Genomic DNA, 18,848 nt, shown 5'->3' with positions numbered 1-18,848 from the left:
CATGGTGCTCAGCTCAAATGATGCTCAGTTAAAAAGCAAAACAAACAAAAAAACCCCACCCCCACAAAACCCGAAGAGTGTCTGTTTTGGCTTGAAGAGTATTAAGCAACCTGGGAGGACAGCTGAAAACACTTTGCATATGCCGAAGCAAACAAGAATTTTTGTTGCCAGTTTGGATTTGGGGAGTATACAGAGATGTTCATATGCAACGAATCAGTCCCCAGTTCAGAACTTAGATGCTCATTTGCCTGGGGGGGGATGACCCTCCTATACTTTTTTTTATTTAATCAGTGAAAACTGCTAGCTGGGAATTGATTTGGGGGATCGGATCCAGAAACACCTTTCTCTGAAAGGCAGCAGTAACAGCAGTTCAGTAGAAAGGATAAACAGCTTATAGGTGTCTCCTGACACTGAATATTGGTCTAGGACCCAGATTACTAGAAATGCTGTCCTTCCAGGCTTTAGTAATAATCTAAACGTTTCTATAGGTTTTCTATTAATTAGGATACGTAGGGGTGTTTACTGACCATTGAGAAATAATTCCAGTGTTTATCAATCTTGCTGTGTTGTTGGCCACTTCAACTTGCTGGAATTTGCCACTTTTAATTTGAGGGCAGAACTCTGTGGTTCTTATGCCTATTCCAAGAATTCACGAGGGAGAATAAAAGGCTGTGTGTTGTTTTGGGGTGGGGTTTTTTGTTTGGTTTGGTGGGCTTTTTTGGTTGTGATTTTTTGTTTTGTTTTTTAGAACAACAACCGCCTCAGACACACTGCCATGTCTTAGTCACCTCCTCATTTTCTAGTTCTGTGCAAACGTGCTGCATTAAAATGACAGTCTCTCTCGGTCTGCCCTTACGGAGCCAAGGCAGTTACGGCTGCGATTCCAAAGAGAGGCTATGTCCTTTATTTCATTTGATTCCTATTAGCTGTAACAGAGTCACTGGACAGCACTGAAGGATGCTTTACTCAATGTTCTGTCCTGTTTTTGTTTACCCGATTACCTTAACGGCACAGAAACCATTAGGAACAGCCTTCAGCAATAAGTATTTAGACCCTGTTCAGAGCTTTGAGCACAGCCATGTGAGTTATCTGCTCTGTTTCTCTGTGCTGCTTCAGATTTAAGTTTTTAGAGTAAATGTGGAGTGTGATCAAGTACATTTCGGAGCAATTTGCAGGCACTGCTTTTGGAGCCCGTCACAAACTGCCAATGTGAAATAACGCCTCCTGCGACGCTCATCTGCACAGGAAGCTGTGGGAGCTGCACTAAGCGAGGGTTGAGTGCAGAAGGCTTGAGGCTTCTACTTCTTGCCTACAGGTAACAAGCCTGGCCCTGACCAGGGACTGGGGCTCTATGGAGGAGTTTTCCCTGCCTGCCACGTCCAGTTCCCGTAGCCTCTGGGGAGGGACGGTTTCTGCAGCTCCCTCTGTGCTGATGCTGCAGGCAGCAGCTGAACCAGCCGGGCTGGAGCCTATAAAGAGGATCGGAGAAGTGTACTGAGTTTTCCAATGTCCCATCCTAAGCTAGGTGCTCCCTTGTTTTTGGACCAAGGGCTCTGGGGATCTGTGCTGAACTCTTTACAGTTTATTGAGCCTCCTGTGACCAGATGTGGTGATGACCCCGCTTTGCTGAGGGGAAGGATGTCTGATGTTAACTAGTCATGTCCAGTGGAAGCCTGTGGGAGTTAACGTGGGCATAGAGAGTTCTTTAATCCAGTGCTTGGTGGCACAGACTGCTTTAATTTTGACTTAAATAAGATAGGCACTTGGAATGCAAGCTGCAGAGATGTTCCACTTACAAGCAAAGCATTTGACCGTTTCACTTTTTTTAGAAAACTGAACAGGCAGTATAAATAAAGGAAGCAAGCTGAACTGTAAAAAAAATAAAATAAAAATCAGTGAAGCTATCAAGGAACTATGTGTACCCTCTAGAACAGGGGTCCTGAAACTTTTTAAACAGGGGGGCGGCGTGCAGATGAAGTGGCAGGCAGTCATCTGCAGTTGCTTGGTTCCCTTCCCCGCCCCCTCCCCCCCCAACCCCTGGCAGGGGCAGGGGGAGTCTGTAGATACTGGGGGCCGGATTGAGGACCCTGGGGGGCTGTATCTGGCCCGCGGGCCGTAGTTTGAGGACTCCTGCTCTAGAAATTCAGCTAGCTAACATACCAGTGGGTGAGATTTGTGCATTTTTCTTGGTGGAAAAATATTTCTGCCCTGTGAGCCCTGAGGATGGCTCTGATAGCAGGGAGAGGCAGTTTCTATCACTGTGCAGAAGGGTGATGCTTCTGCTTTCCTGGGTTTGGTAGTGCTGTCAATGGTGATTGTGTGGCTCTACCAGATCAGTCATCTGAAATGTTGCCGCTTGTTATGTATAATTAGTGGCTTTGGTCTGGTGGGAAGCTAGATCTGCCCTTCACGCTGTGTGACAGGCCATCAAGACCATGTGTCAGACTGGTTATGCCTTTACTGGTGGCTATAGAAAATCAGAGGGCAAGTGCTGCTCCTCACATTCACTCTTTCCACCTTTTTGCAGGCTCCGTGAGAGAGCACCTAGATGTGTTTGACGCGTCTGGGAATGAAGCAGACATGGCTTTGCCACCTCCATCAGGATCTCGGAAGGGGAAAATAGTAAGAGAAGCTACCAAAGCCGCAGCAGAATTGGGACAGGGGAGATGGGAGCTCCCAATAGGGTTGGACATTTGGGAATTGTGTGCCAGACAAGTACAGAATAAATGCTACATGTGAAGCAAAGACACCGTAAGGTGAGGAGTGTGTGAAGGGTGTGTTTGTATGAGAAAGAGCAGTCTGAAGGCACAAAAGGAAAATTGGTTGAACACAAAGATAAAATAAATGAAAACATAAAGCAAAAGCAAGAAAACAAAAGTAGTAGGTAATGTTTATTTGGAGGGGAGTGTGTGTGTGTGTAAATCCCAAGCCTTAGGAATAGCCTGCAATTTCTAAAAAAAAACCCACCCCCAAAAAGGGCAGGCCGGGGGGAGAAAAAAAGAGACTGGTCTAGGAGAAACATGTAAGAACAGGGAAAGAACCTGGAAAGGGCATGAGGTTTAACGAAACATTTGAGTTGCCACTAGCAGCAGGGATGTCCACTGTTAGCCTGTATAAATGTGTGATCTAGTGGTGACACAGCCTCTCCTCTTTCTCTTCTCGGTCCCTGTGCTCCCCTAATACATCTGCCTAGTCTGGGCTCGCGTCCTGCCCCATCGCCAGGGTGTTTGTGCTGTGGCCAGGCTGAAGGGTCCTTAGTTTCTATTGTGCTTGTGGCGGTTCACTATAGTACAAATAATGGATATAAGCTAATTATTAATGTAAGCTATGTTGTCATCGGGAGGCTGAGTGGGAGAGAAAATTCACTTACAAAGTAAAGGTTTTCAAAGAAAATATTTACCAAAGAGCTTTCTCTGTTGATGTGTTCTGTACCTTGGAAATGGAGACTGACTGTTAAAGAAAACCTTGAGTAAAACAAGAATAAAAGAAAAATAACTGAGAGGTTACTGTGCCATGTGCACACTATTGCCAAACAAAGAACTTCAGACTTGATGACAGAGCTGTATATAAGCTTGCATGATGAAATCTGAAGCTGGATAAACGCAGCTTGGTTTTCATTTATAGTTTAGTGCCCGTCATCTGTCCAGCATCATAAAGATCTTAAAGCTGAGCCAAGTTTTAGGACACCCTGGGTGAGTTATAGTTTCTGATGGAAACCATGCAAAAAAGATGGGCTTTCATGCCAAAGCAGACAAAAGTTAGGGTTTTGACTGTGTTATGCTTCAAGTTTCAGAATTAAAGTCTAAGCTCAAAGTAAAATAAAACTGGGACACTTCTGGCCAACAAAAGAAAAAGTTAACTGGAGCTGCTGCTTGCTTGCTGCTTTGTTTTGGGGTTTATTTCTTTTTTTGTTGGGTTTTTTTTTGTTGTTGTTGTGACAATCTGTAGTCTGCCTTTGTGGTTTTTTTTGTACTTCCCACGTTGTCAGAAATGAAAATGGAATACAGATTCTGTTCTGCCTTTTATTTTCTTGTTGACAAACATCTGGAGACTCAGCTTCTGTAATAACTAAGCCTTAGCAAGTAGGTCTTGCTCTACAGTGTCTCTTGGGAGTGGTTGTTACTACTGGCTCTGCTCTAGAGGAGGAAGACAGCTCAACTTGTGTTTTCCCGTTGCAGATGTTGTCCTGGAGAAGGCCATGCATAAGCGCATTCTGAAGCCGTTGAAGAGCCATAATGAAGCAATGTTGAAAGTGTTTCATACTGCAGATGGTTTTTGGAAACAACTGAAGGAAAACTTTCAGGTGGTGCGGCAGAGGAATCCTCAGGAACTGGGCGTGTTTGTTCCAACACCAGACTATGTGGATGTTGAAAGTCTGTGACCACGCAGAAGATGTATTCACCTGAAAAGAAAGTCATGCTGCTGCTGAGAGTTTGCAAATTGATTTATACTGTTATGGAGAATAACTCAGGTATGGTGCTTCTTGTGGTTCAAGGTCATTGTTTTTCTAAACCTGGGGTTGTGTTTTGGTGGAGGAGATGAGACCACCTGATTCTGCAGCTTTGTCTCCTCCTCCTGGAGCTCTTGTAGCATCTCCTTGCCCTTTTGAGAGGGATTCTTCCTCTCTGCTTCCTTCCTGATCTCTCTGCATCTGGCAGCACATCTTACAAATTCAGTGTGAAGCAGAGTTGTGAAGCAGCTTCAAAAAAAAACCCAACCACCAGCTTTGCTTGACTGTAGGCATTTGAATTTGGCTGTCAGAAAGGCTGTCCTGTAAGCCTAGAATTTGACACTGGTTCTAAATTAGTATTTTCCTGGAAATCGTAATAAAGGATGCACCCAGTATCTAGCTGTAGTAATTCAGCAGTGTGTATGCAATATGACAATTACAAGGGCTCTGTGTTAATGACTGGAGGAAAGCAGCCCCTGATCCAGTGTTTTGGGTTTGCTGTGCCTCTGAATGTTCTCATTTGGACAATTTCTTTGTGTTTTTGCAAGAGAAATAACATCTATTTTTACGCTGTAGCAGGAGTCCCAAAGTGACTTGAAACCTAGATGGTGAAATGGAACCACAGACCAGTTAAGACCCGCTTGATTAGTCAGTGGCACAGTTAAAACGCTGTGCTGGACAGCATGAATTCATAGGTGCAGCTCTATTGCCTGACATCTTATCATACGCTGCCGTGGTAGGTCACGAGCTAAGGTGAAGCAATGCTGGTGGTAGTGGAAGATTTTTTTCTCTTAAGAAAGTATAAGCTGCTGCAGGTGGTTGGCAGTTTTCTTTCGAGCGCTGAATCTGCAGCTGGGCTCTGTGCCGATCAGGATGCTTGCTTTCTTTTGAGACTTGAGGTGAATGGTGAAAGCTTGAGGCTGTAAAAGACCCCCAGGCACTTTGGCAAGATTTGGGCAGGAGCTTAGACCTGGCTTATTTCTGTGCAAAATCCTGCATTTTAAAATGTATATAGGAATCTTTGCCCAAAGTGATGTAAACTTTGGTTTTTTCTCCATACTGTATTATCACATTGAGTAAGGTATTCCCAACATGCAAAAGAAAAGTACTGAGAGGCTTCTGGTGAACCATTGTACTGAGGGGCTTGGGCTAAGATGCAGCGAATGCTCCTTGGGGTTGTCTTGCTTTGTCATGTAAAGTTTTAAAATGTGGCATCGAGCCAGCACCTGTTTCCAGTACCTGCTTTGTCCTGTAATCTCAGCCATATAATAGTGTAATACCTGGAGGGTATGTCTTAGCTGGTCTGACTTTCAATATCAGCCCTTCAGTCCTCTGGAGTTTTGCCATAGTTTAAACTGGCTCCCGATCTTGATGTTTCAAGTGACCATCACACCGCTTCTGCAATGAGCACAGTTTGGCCAGACCCAGAGATCTAGCCACATAGCGTTTTCTAAAGAGAAAGTTTAAATGCGGTAAGAGGAACACATACAGACCTAGGTACAGCAGAGCCTCTGTGTGTTGCGTGCTGTTGTTACTGATGATGCTTCACCAGCTAGTTGGGAGTTACGTGAGGCTTTGCTCACTGGTGTTTTTAACCATGATCCATCAAGGAAATGTGCAGAGTTTTCATGTAAAATCTAATAGGCTTTTATATACAGGCTTCTCTGCTGGGTTTCGGACTCAGGAACTGATACTTGTGGCTGGATCCTTCCAGAAAGGGGACGTCGTCCGTGCACGTATGAAGAAAATGCCCATTGATTTTCTTTTAGCCACTGACAGAAGTGCGGGTGGAGGTCAGGCCAGACTGGCATGGCTACCTCTTGTGAGTTCACCAGTTGAGCTGACACCAAGGTGAGCCCAGTCTTTAAATTCCCTTGCGTGCTTCAAGGTCTGCGTCATCCAGTTTGTGCTCGTTAGAAGTACAAGATGAAGCTGGACGCTGCCCACCAAGTGTCCGATGATGTTCTCTTTGCTGCACATCCGTAACGAGAGGCTCTAGAGTAATACAAACCCGGTCAGTAAAGGCAGCAAAATAACACTTTCCTTTCAAACACCGAAACTGGCAAAAGGGTGTGATTTGTCTATCGCTGCCTGTGTTCTCTTTGACCCAGGGAGGCTGTTTGGAGCTGATGACTTCTTGCCTGTGTTGGCATATGTGCTGGCCCAGGGTGATACGCTGGAGCTGGATACTGAAACTGAATACATGGTGGAATTGCTGGACCCATCTTTGCTGCATGGAGAAGGTAATCAACTGCTATTAGAACTGAGTGGAGGGCTGGGGAAGGGGGATTCTTCCTCACCTCGTTTGAGTAGAAACCCTTTTGACGGAGTCATGTAGTCGGTGATGGCGGTAGTGTAACAAGAGAACCTTGTAATTATTTCCACCTTAAAATAAGAGAAGGCTGGTTAGCTTGCAGAGTTACAGCCCCAAGTGACCTGGGAATCTACCGACGTCTTAGGAGGGAGTATGTTGTTTTCTGCCAAGAAGGAGGAGGCGCCCTGACTTAGCAAGCAAACATAGGCTGTGCGGGTGCCAACTGTGGTTATCCTTCTGTGCCTGAAAATGTCCCGAGAGTATGTATGGGTCTGCAGCATTCAATTGAGTTGTGAGACCTGGAATGGGACCCGGGTTAGGTGCTTTGTAAAATCTTTGGGGGAATTCTCTGCCCCTCTGGGGAGAGTGCTTTTGAGAATGTTGCCCCCCTTAATGATCCTGGTTTATGCCCGATACTTGCTTCTCACAGAGTATTTTTATGAGGCCTAGGAATATGTTTCTTAAGGCACTCTTGAACAATGGCTGAAGTCTGCTAGAGGCAAGGAAATCTCCCTCCTTTGTTTTCACGGTGGTGGTTTTAACAAAGAGGTATTCTGCCAGCCCTTGGTAGGCCCCAGAATCTATCAGTTTATGAGGAAGTTTCAAAGGTTCTTGTGACCAAGCTCAGCTGTGAGTTAAGTATATGTGTATACGTCCCATTTCTGCTGTCTCTTGGGTTGCTGAAATTGCTGTATCCTTTTACATGCCGATATGCATGACAGAACTGTGTCGGGTTTCCTCCGGTTCAGTACTAGTCTGTTCCCTGCTTTGTGTGCAGGGTGCATTGTTCAGGAATCTTAGGACAGAAAATACTTGAGATGTGAAGCTGGAGATCATTAACACGCTTGAAAGGCAGAAATATTTACTGGGCTGTTAAGTCGTGTCGTTTTTAATGTAGCAAAAGTCATTCATCTATTGGCTGGCCCTGTCTGTGCACTAGTTAAACTGTACGGTGCAGGAAAAATTGTTTAGTGCTTTGGGGTTGTGCGGTTCAAATGTAAATGTATTTTCCAATTTGTCTGGTGGGTCTTGCGTGTCTTCCACGTATTGAACTCGTCACAGAGATGAAAGCGAGAGGATGCTGTCGGTAATACAGAAAGCACTACTGTGAGCATAGACTGCATCTCTGAATGACTCCACAAATAGACCGTGCTGCCTCTTAATTGAACGCTCCCACTCAAATAGTTTACTTAAAGAGCAAGAGAAATATATGATAGCCTGTCTTCTGTTTCTCCTGGTTGCTGAGGACTGTTGCCTCCTGCTGAGAGTCCTTTTCCTTTGTGACCTGCAGCTCCTTTTGTACATCGGCAACTCTGTTGTGGCTGTACTTTGTTCTCCACTCATGTAATAAAGGTGAAGTCTGGAGAGCTGTACACGCTGCCTCCTGAACTAGTTGGATGTAGTGTTGGACATAGGTGAACAAACACAGCCTGCCTTTTAAAAACAAAAGCAAAACCTTTGGGATGCTTCCAGGTACAAATCACACGCTCGGTCATTGCTTTGTTGCCACTAAGGGGGTCACTTTTAAGTTCCTGAACAGTGGTAGATGGTCTTTTATGTCGTTTAAACAGCTGTGTTTGTTTGATCCCCACTTGAAGCTCAGGAAGAAAACAAATCGCTGTTTGGAAACTGTTTAGAAGAAAACTCATGTTCCACCTTTGTAAAAACACTCAGGAGTAAAGGAGCGACACTGGTCATTTAAATAACCGGCCACCCCCAGCGCTAGCGGACCCAGAGATGGATACTGTTGCACCACTTTGATAATATGGAGCCCAGGCAACCACTGCACGGCTCTTAGCAGCTGAGAACACACTGTCCAGTATTTTGCAGGCAAGTAAGCTGTTTTTCTTTACGTATAAATATTTTGGCCATAGAATGCAGTGACTTTCGTGTATGTGTGCGTCTGTTTATTAAAAAAAAAACAAACAGAAATCGTTTGTACTTTTGACTGTGACCCGTTGGAACTGGCGTGGTGTTTGCAACCACTCTGAATTGTTCTTCCCCTGCTGTCCTTCACAGGAGGATATTCCTTGGCATATGCTTATGGAGCACTTTTGCTGATCAAGAACTTCCAGGAAGACCAGGCTGCCCAGAAGCTAGAGATACTCTCCGGCAATGGCACAAGAGGAGGACAACTAACAGAACAATGCCTTCAGTTGATGATTTTCAGGTAGAGCTTTAGGCTGAAGAGAAAAAAAGCCCAGGGGATGGTTGTTTTGTTGGAAATCTCCATTTGAGAAGTACGATTCATAATGATTTCCTTGGGGCCACAAGTGGTGTGAAGCAGTGCTGAGAAGATGGCTGGCAAATTTGCCTCTGTTTCAAAGTCTTTCCACTTCATAACAGAGTGTGGTTATGATGGTATAAAGGAAACACTAAATAATGGAGCTTTCCCACTGTCCTTTGTATTTAAGTCGTGCAGAGCGAGGACAGACCAAATTGTATTTTCGATTCAGCTTCTTTGTACGCTTTGCTGTTAAAAAGAACAAACCCAGATTTCCAGTGGTATAAATCATCACAACTCCCCAGTAGCGATTGGTGGCTTACCGTGGGTAATAGAGAGGAGACTTGGCAGAAAAGCTTGCCTACAATTTGAAAGTTTAAGCAAGGAGTAGAGTTCTGTATTGTGGATGTCTTCATGTTTGTAGTTTGTTTTGTGGGGTTTTTTTCTCCCCCCTCCCATTTCTTACTGCTCTTTCAGAGTAGGGCAGTAACTCCAACTGAAGAATAACAAAACAGTCGGGATTACTTTATCTTTTAAAACCAAGTCTGCATGCCTTTCATATAGGAAAAGTTTGTTACGTAGATAGGCGTGCTGCTGTCTGTCCAGATGCATCAGTTTGCGAACTGAAGCAAGGAGGATGTTGGAATTGAGAAGAAAGGATTTACTCCTTTGTGTCTGGTTGTTTACAGTCCATACCACAGTGCAAAGCTGCTGGAGAGGCTAACAACAACCGTCAATATGTTATGATGGAGCTAAGAGCTTGATAAATGAAGGTATGGGGTCATCAGGAAGTAATTAAACCTTTCACTTGCGGCTCCTTCTGCTTTATCAGTGTCCATGCAAACAACCACAGCACATCACTGAACAGGAAGGAGCTGGGAAAAGCAGCAGTCTCCCACAATATGCCTCTCTTAGGAACAGGAGAACTGACAAACAGAAATTCCAAACTGTGGCATGTCGCGACAGAGGGAAGACACAGTCACTCAATATGAGTGATCAGCAGACTTCGTTTATTGTCTCTTACAGTCACCTTTTATGCCTTGTTATAATTAGCTCATACATATTACAAAAGTTAAGCTCATTATTGGTTAGTTGCCTAAATACCAAGTCCGCCCCTAGTTTCTCTTCTGTAGTTATCTGTTCCCACCTGCAACATTCTTTTCCCACCGAAATCTTCCTGTTATTGTGTAACAAAAACATCCAAAGACAGTGTATTTTGCTTTACTTCAGATAAGCTGAGAGCCATGTGCATTTTTGTCCAGCCAGCTGGACTATGGCTATGTGACCCTTTTCAGCTAGCCAGTTATCCACAGTGGCAAGTGCACAAAGCTAGTCCATCTTACTGGGATCCATTTTATATTCTGCTTACCTGTAGTTAGGTGTCACATTCAAGTAGCTTGAGTCTTTGTTCTTTCTAGCAAAATATTATGCTTAATAGGAAAATTAATCACCTTTGTATTTCTGCTGGATGACTAAATGACAGAAGATTTTTTTCAGCAGGATCTTGTATTCAGTTTCACCTTCTCTTCCTCAGCAACTGAACTTCAGCCAAGCTACCTGTACAGCTGGACGCCGTGCTGGATGCTGGAAGATGCAGGGGAGCACAGGAAGAGCTGGCACCAGCTGTGTCCAGGGCTGCTCCTTTGACTCTTTGAAAGAGAGCCTCAAATCAGTAAGGTCGCTCCGCTTCCAGGCTATGCTTGGCACAAATTCAAGCACTTTGCTGCCTGCCCAGAATGCCAGTTTTCCATCTCCCTTCTCAACATCTGCAGTCCTGACATGAAGCACCTTCCCTACAAGGTATGTGTAACACAGCTTCAGCTCAACTCATCTTTCCCACATTGAACCAGGATGTGGTCACTACATGTCTGTGGTGCTGTCTCACAGCCTTACCACCAGCTTTTGGGTCCTGGAAAGGCCTTCATCCTCCCTCCCTCCCTCAAAAGGATGGAAAAGCAAAAAATCCGGTATTTTGATGATGATGAAATACAACTTGCTGATACTGCATAAAGAATTTTGATACTTACTATATGAGTTACAGGCATTTGCACAAACCTCAGCCTCTCCTTGAAGCAATCCTGTCCATCTAGAAGCATCGAAAAACAGGTCTTCTGTGTGTTAGCTACGTTAGAAATTGAAACTGTAGTGTGCTTTGCCTTATTTAGAGCTGATTTGATTTTTTTTATTTATTTTTTTCTTCACACCGGCTAACAAAAATGGATTAGTTCTGCTCAGTCCTAATGGTTTAAAAGCTGTTGCAAAGTTCCAGTGTTTCAGTCTGCAAGCTATCAAAAGTTTATTAAAAACCCAGAGTGCTCTTTGGAACTGAAGTCATATGAGCATTCTTCTCAGTCTTAGCTTTTAACAGCTTGTTCTTAGGAAACGTGAATTTTTGCTATTGTGATTTAGCATGCTTAATTTATTCAGCGTACAAACATAAGTATCAGCTCAGTAAATAAACAGGTCTTTCTTACTGTCATTTTTCCCATCTCCTTTCATTTTACTGCTTTTAGTTTCTAATTGCAGTTAGTTTTTTGCAAAAAAACACGTGATGGCAGGCTGCTTTGCTCATGTGTCCAAAAGTGTTTTGTGGTTGGGTGTGTTTTTTTCCAGTTGCTTTTTATTTTACTTTTTAAATACTTTTTGAATGGTAGAACTGCGTTTGCTTGTAGGACTTGTTTAGAATTAATCTATGTTATCAGTTGTGCACATGTGTGAATTTCAGCAGAGAAAAAAGATCCAGCTTTTGCCTCGTGATCATACGGTTTTACTTTAATGTTGCAGAGTAAATTTTCTTTCTGCCTCCCTCTAAGCCTGTTAGATGAAATTTGGTTACATCAGGCTCAGACACTAAGTTGCCATCGGTTAATGTGATGGAAATGTCCTGCATGAAAATGGATTGCCTTTTGCATGCTGCAGCATAAAGAGTGTGAATGGTTTATCGTGCAGCAACCTGTGGCTCAACACCCTTGTGTGTTGCTGGCAGAGGGTTGGGTTTTTTTCTTTTTCCTTATGATGAACATATTGTGTGAAGCTTCTCTTCAATAGTATTGACCAGCAGTTGCAGCATCATCTCTTGGGCATGCTGCCTCTTGCGGCGCAGTTCCCTAACAACCGAAAAAGAAAGAGGTGGTCCCCCTGCCCGACCCTGAGTGTACAAGACCGGAGCAACTATAGTCTTAGCCATTTCTAAATCCACCTCCCTTAAAGCTTGTTTCTTTATTTTTGCCCACAGATCGCGTGGATCAGGAGAGTATAAATCAGATCCTTTTTCAGGGTCTGCCAGTCCTGGGTCAAAGGGATCTTCCTCTGACGGATACTCAACTGCATTGACACCCAGGGGTTTAGAGCACTGTGACTTAGAGGCTGGTAAAGAGCATGCGACTCCTCTTCCTCTCCTTCCTCTGCCTTTTCTTCTTGTGCTTTCATAGTTTCAAAAATAACTCTCCATGAAGAGAGCAGACAGTGGGACTCAGTATTGCCTTTTGTCACAGAATCCCACAATTTCACCCCTGTGTTGTTCTGAAGTTCCCGTGCAAAAATTGTAGATGCAGTCACTGCGGGCATATCTACTTGCACCCACTTGAGCATTGCTTTAAGGTCATGCCCAGAAATACTTTTCTCATGTTTGTTAGGGAGACTTTTCATAAGCTCATAAACGTCTCTTTCTGGGGACGAAGCCTGATTCGCCATTACGCATTTCCCACAGCTCACCTCTCAACTCCGGAGGGATTTCAGGCCGGCCGGCTCCCGCTTCCTTTCAGCGGATCATTCAAAGTTCTGTGGGATTCGCTGCAAGTCGCTCAGGTGATTCAAGAGCCCCTCCACGTCGGATCCTTCACTGGATCATGTCAGGGTCACCAATTTGCGGCAAATGAGGAGACGGGACACAGCTTGATGCAAGCAAGATGTCAGTTTATTAGTGATTTTCTTACAATTATATACGTCTCTACCTTCTACATATTACACACTGATTGGTTGACATTTAAGACACACCGTTTAAACAATAGGAACTGATTAGTTTACCTTATCATAGCAACAATTCCTATTCTAAGATTAGGGGGTTTCTTTCTACGCAGCTTTCGTGATTGGCAAAGTTCCTTATCAGCACTATGCGTTCCCTTATCCGGCTACTTGTTTCTCTGTCCGTCTGGCTGCCTCCTCAGCTGTAACGGCTCAGGGGTCTGCAGTTAGCTTGTTCCTTGGCTCCCAGGGCTTGTGCCCTACAAGTCTTATTCATCAGGCTAACAGTACTTGGACTCTTGTTCTTGAGGCCTTGTCCTACAGCCTCTGATGTTTATTTTGCTTCACAGCATTTAGTTTCCTAGTAAGGCCAAACACCCAGTCCCGTTAAAACCACTGATGTTTTCAATGGGGCTTTAAGACTGCTATCTGTTCGTTTGTAATTGCAGGGTTAGAATGTGAGCCAAGGAAAGGAGGATGTCAACTTATGAATTTGTTATGCCTGCCACAGTCTTATCACCAACGTCAATTCACAAGGTGGCTGTAATGTACAGGAATCACTGGTGTGCGTTTCACAACTAGAACATAGAGAGGATTGCTGTTTGTTGCTGAGCTTCCTGTTTTCAGAGGATGAGGTTTGGAGGTTTTGTTTCTGATGTCTGTTTTCTCATTCTACAGAACTACCTTCGTGTTGCATTCCAGGAAGTTAACAGTGCGTGTACAGGAAAGACCTTACTAGTAAGACCCTGCATCACTACCGCAGATGTATGTCAGCTTTGTGCTGAAAAGTTTAGAGTGGACAATCCAGAAGACTATAGCCTGTTTCTTTTTGTTGATGACACCCGGCAGCAACTGACAGAAGATACCTACCCTCAGAAGATTAAGACAGAGCTGCACAGCCGCCCGCAACCCAAGGTCTTTCGCTTTGTCTACAAGCGCATTAACAGTGATCCATATGGTGCCATTTTTCAAAACAATGATGAGTCAGCTTCTTAAAACCAGCAACTCCTTTAATTTCTGTTCCTTGTTAACTCTTGAAAACATCTTTGCTGGCTGCCTGCCTTAGGAGCTAAAAAAGGTCTTAAACCATAAATACCTAGTTAAACATGTGCATTGCATACAACACTCCGTGTAAACCGTGCGTATGGCCAGTTATACAGTGTTCCACCAGTGTGTTTGAGCCAGCAGCCCATGAGGCTGAATTTCTTGTACCACAGACTCTTTTGAAGCATATTATACCGTGGCCCTTTGCAGGTCTCTTGCTGTAGTGTGCAAAAATGTATTTTCTTGCACTCACTCTATAGCCAAATGTCTTAGCATACATATACTTGAATCAAAATGACAAGTGTTTCAGTAAACCAACTGGTATGAGCTTAGTTTCACCAGCATGAGTTTGACAAGACTGTCCGATGCAGCGCATCAGTTAACTCCTCATTACTTGGATGATTGCATCCTTTCCTAATTTTTTTAATTACAGAGATTCGCCGTGTTTTTACATGTGTGTGTATATATATATATGTATTTGTTCCTTCCAGTTGTTTTTATTCCCCTTCTTTTGGGGGGTTTGAGAAGGTGGGCACAGAATGGGAGTCTTTGTAGGGACCCAGGAAATGAAGTGTTTAACAGTAAAGCTTAAAGCGTTTGCTGTACGGAAGGTTTCTCTGTACCCACCACATCAGTTGCTTATTTAGCAGTGCCCTGTGGAAGTCTGCATATTCATTAACGAGCTAACAGGAGCTTGGCTCTGTGTAGAAAGGAGAGGAACTATGAAGAACACACACCCATCCCTGCTTTTATTTTTTATTTTTCCCTAAACGTCCAGTGTTTCCAGGGCCTTTGCTTTCTCTTGCCACATTGGCAAAGCGTCCCAAGCTCTATTGCCCCATAGTCAAAAAAAGTCTTCAGTAATTGCTGGGATGGTGAGTGAGTTTTGGGCTTCTAGCCCTCCATTCCTTCGGTCGTGAATTCCGCTCACTTAAAGACTCAAGAGAATTGCTTAAAACTTGCATTTGGAAGTCACACCTCAAACAATGAATTTGTGGAGATCCATTTATTTATTTATACTAACAAAGAAAAAACTGTAATACTGCGTCAAAATGAAACTTAGTGGCTGCTGAATCACTGAGTAATAGCCTAGAATCACTGCTTAAGCCTTTACCACAATCATTGCAATGTTTGTTTGTAGACTGCTTGGTTTTTTGTAAAGTCATGTGGCTGCATGTGGTGCATTATTCCCAAGGTGCTCCTTACCGCTCTGATGCTCTGTACGTTCGCAGTACTGGGTAAAGCGGAAGGCTCTGTGGCTGGGGAAGAGTGGCACGGACATGTTACTGCTCTCTCTGTCGCACCGGAATTTCAACAGCTGGGTTTGGCTGCTAAATTGATGGAACTACTGGGAGAAATTTCAGAAGTGTGAGTACCATGCTTATCTTTAATCTTCTAAAAGTAACCTCTCAACTGACATGGCTTAGGTATTTGACTTGCATGAAAGAGACCCAGAATTTTGCTTTAAGTAGTGTTCTGATTCGCTGAGGATTCCCTGTAATTAGAGAACAAGACTAAAACTGTCATGTGGCGGTGTAAGATCTCAGGGTTTCTATGAAAGCTAACTTGCCAGAATGAGTAGGGTGTAGCTGCAGGAGCGGGCTGGAAACTAGGACCATGCATGGCAATCAGTTAGCTGAGGGGAATGTGCTCGAGCTTGTCTAGACAACAATTAACATGATGAGGCATGTTTGCAGAGCACAGGGGGGTGGGAGACGGATGGCGCCAAGGATGGCGCCAAGGAAAGGTAACACCTTGCTGTTAATTGATGGCAGCTAACCACCAATCAGGGATTGCCTAGTATGCAAGGCTTAGCTTCAAGAACCAATCTGTTTCAAACGCACAGCTTCTGAAAGTGTCTAAAACCTCGTGCTTCTGTACAATAAATTGACATTTGCTTGCATCAAGCTGCGGCCCGTCTCTTCATTCGCCGCATGTAGCCTGAATTCTAATAGAGATACTGTATAGAAAAAGGTCCTTGTCTTGACAGCAAGAGAGTTTCATGGAGGGTCAACACTTTCCCATAGGGTCTCCAGCGTGCTTGTTCAGTGATCGTGAGATTTTTGCAGTTCCTGCAGGCAGCCTTGGAACCAATTCTGTATGGCAGACAGTACCTTAGCTTACTTTTTGTCATGCTTGGCTGCTTGTACTTGCTGAAGATTTAATTGAGCATCAAATGAACCCACAGGGAAATGTCCTGAACTCATGGTGGTAGGGCAACCCCATTGTAATCGGTAAAATGGGAAAATTGCACATTGAGGAATCTGCCTTGTGAGGAGAAGGGCTGCCTTGTGTTAGGTGACTGAACTTTGTGACCCGTTCCGCCACTGCCCCCTGCCACACACATTGAAGGAGGCAGTCCCTAAGCCAATGCAATTGAAAATGTGGATTTTTAGATTATTTTTTTTTTAAATGAAAGATTTCTTATGTGTATGAGACCTGTGCGAGTGCTTAGCTTGCCCTGTTCTTTCTGTTCATAACTTTGAATCTACAGGCTGGTATAAAAGAATGGTTATATGACAAAAATAGAATAAAATCTGAACTTATACCAGATTTGTCCCTTGGGAAAGGAGTGCATCTGTTACTGCAGTGTGAAAGGTGTTTGATTAGCATATGACATCATCAGACCTGCTCTTGGTCAGATTACAAGTTATGGGTTATTTAGCAATATATTCACCTGCTGTTCCTTACTGTGGTTTTTCTTTGGTTTTATGTTTCCAAAGAAAGGGTGGATTTTTCGTTGATCTCTTTGTGAGAGTATCAAATCGGGTTGCAGTAAATATGTATAAGCAGCTCGGCTACCGTGTGTACCGGACAGTATCGGAGCGCTACTCTGCTAGCAGTGGAGAGCCAGATGAAGATGCTTACGGTAAGTGGTTGTTGTGCCTTAAGTTGAATGGAAAGGTTCTTGTGTTGAGGGTTCCTGGGCCTGTACAAGTTCAGATAGTCGTTGATGAATGGGATTCTGCATTCTGCTTTAGATAGCTTTTCCTACTGAAGAGTACATCAGTTAGGAAACTTGATTGCAGGAAACGGAATGAAGCTGCGTCAGGGGAAGTTCAGGTTGGACATTAGGAAAATCTTATCCACTGAAAGGGCGTTCAGTCAGGGCACCAAACCTGTCAAGAGCTTAGGGAGCATCTGGATGATGTTTTTAGTCATATGGTTTAGTTTCAGGTAGTCCCGCAAGGAGCATGGAGTTGGACTTGATGAATCCTTATGGGTCACTTGCAACTCAAGATATTCTAGGAAATCTTCTTGAAAAATGATCTTAACATAATAGAGAAGTCACTTAACGTGGCTTTGTGCAATGACTGTCTTTCATAATAGCATTATTTTCTTTTGCCATAGGTACGAGGAAAGCTCTTTGCAGAGTTACAGAGAAGAAATCAATTATACCTCTGCCTCATCCTGTGAGACCAGAAGACATTGAGTAACCGTAAACTGTGATTCTCAGACAACCTAGTAAGAGTGTCAGTTTCCTTCTCCCCAAAGCCCCCAAGAACTCTACAGATGAGAAATATTAGGCTCAATGTTTTTCCCTGTGAAATACCAAAAAGCAATATTGAGAAGCTTACCAACGCTGCTTCTGTCGGTATTGGCTGCATATTCGTGCTCTTACCCTATTGTTCTTCCTTTCGAACCGTGACACTTTGGAGACTATTAAAATGGAATTGCTTCCTGTATGGTGGTGTCATGGTCTTCCTTCTCGGCCACAAAACAGTCCCCTCACTTTGTCACTCCCACGGAGCCCTGCTCCGAAACTGAAAACGTCTGGCCGCTGCTCCTACACAGAAGGTTCCAGGAAGTTCTGCTGCTGGCTCTCGCCTTCCCTTTGCAGCCATATAACTGCTGCGACAAAACCTGGGCTCTGTTCTTTCTGAGCCACAAAACCAGAAATTGGGTACATCAAAATATACTCTCCAGAACTCAGAGGTCTCTGTTTCTCTGTGCCTTTTACTTACCTCATTCCCTAATTTAATTCTTGGATCCATCTGTCCCTTCACAGTCTGTCTGGATGTCACAGCTGCTGTTACTTGGAGGCATTGACCAGGCACTTAGTTCCAACACAGGTTTCTGTCACCGTCTTCCCTGCAATTTCTTGGAGTGCAGAGGAGTGAAGGCAGAGGGTTGATGAGTATTGATAACATGCAGCTGTGACCTTGCCTCCAAGGCAGTGGGTTGAGGGACATGGATGATGAGCAGCTGTAGCTCGTTCCCGCTAAGTAGTTAAATAGCCCTGAGGAGTGTGGGAGAGGGGCTTGGATGGAGGGGGTCCCATCCCATCCCATCCCATCCCATCCCATCCCATCCCATCCCATCCCATCCCATCCCATCCCATCCCATCCCATCCCATCCCATCCCATCCCATCCCATCCCATCCCATCCCATCCCATCCCATCCCTGGAGGAAGGAGAAACAGCACAGACAGTAGAATCTGACTGATGGTAAAAGCCTTGTTGCAGCCTGATAGCTTGCTTGTGCTGCAGCAGCGGGTGCCCTGTGTGAGGCTGCCTGAGTTGGGCTCCAGCTACAGCAACTGGTGCCCAACGTAGCTGAGACAAGCGGGAGAACCTGTGACCCATAACAGACATGGTGAGAGGCAAGCTGTTGCAACTAATCAATATGGGTGTGTTGTGATATTTGTTGTCTGTCTTAACTCAGATCGCAACTGAAGAGGATGTGTATTATTTGTGCTCATAACAATCTCCAGGCAGGGTTTTTTCTTTTATTACAGTCCCGGGCACGCAGGCTTTTGCTACTATTCTGGCTTTGCTGTTCTCCTTAAGTGCCCAGTGAGGTTTGCTCTAGTATCAGTCATGGCAGTTAATGTTCTCTCGTTCACCTGTTGT

General features: G+C 44.3%; 1 protein-coding gene across 3 annotated transcripts; it reads left to right on the top strand.

Annotated features, from left to right (window-relative positions):
- The first annotated feature begins 8,854 nt into the window (after positions 1-8,854).
- Positions 8,855-17,681, top strand: LOC308057390 (N-alpha-acetyltransferase 20-like). Of its 3 annotated transcripts, XR_013925248.1 has the most exons (5): positions 8,855-8,934; positions 13,630-13,689; positions 15,228-15,363; positions 16,719-16,864; positions 17,347-17,681. XR_013925248.1 is itself a non-coding variant. In XM_080411500.1 (3 exons), exons 1-3 carry the CDS (start codon positions 15,170-15,172, stop codon positions 17,430-17,432), a joined length of 426 nt encoding a protein of 141 aa, XP_080267626.1. In that variant the 5' UTR covers positions 15,043-15,169; the 3' UTR covers positions 17,433-17,681. The 3 variants fall into 3 exon arrangements, 1 of the variants encoding a protein (XP_080267626.1); XR_013925249.1 differs by lacking the exon at positions 8,855-8,934 and having other exon boundaries at positions 13,272-13,689; XM_080411500.1 differs by lacking the exons at positions 8,855-8,934; positions 13,630-13,689 and having other exon boundaries at positions 15,043-15,363.
- The last annotated feature ends 1,167 nt before the right edge of the window (positions 17,682-18,848 follow it).

This window comes from Falco punctatus, assembly GCF_963210335.1.
Source record: "Falco punctatus genome assembly, contig: scaffold_28, whole genome shotgun sequence".
Taxonomy (NCBI): domain Eukaryota; kingdom Metazoa; phylum Chordata; class Aves; order Falconiformes; family Falconidae; genus Falco; species Falco punctatus.
The sequence above is the reverse complement of the archived record's forward strand: the minus strand, read 5'-3'. Positions and strand labels throughout refer to the sequence as shown.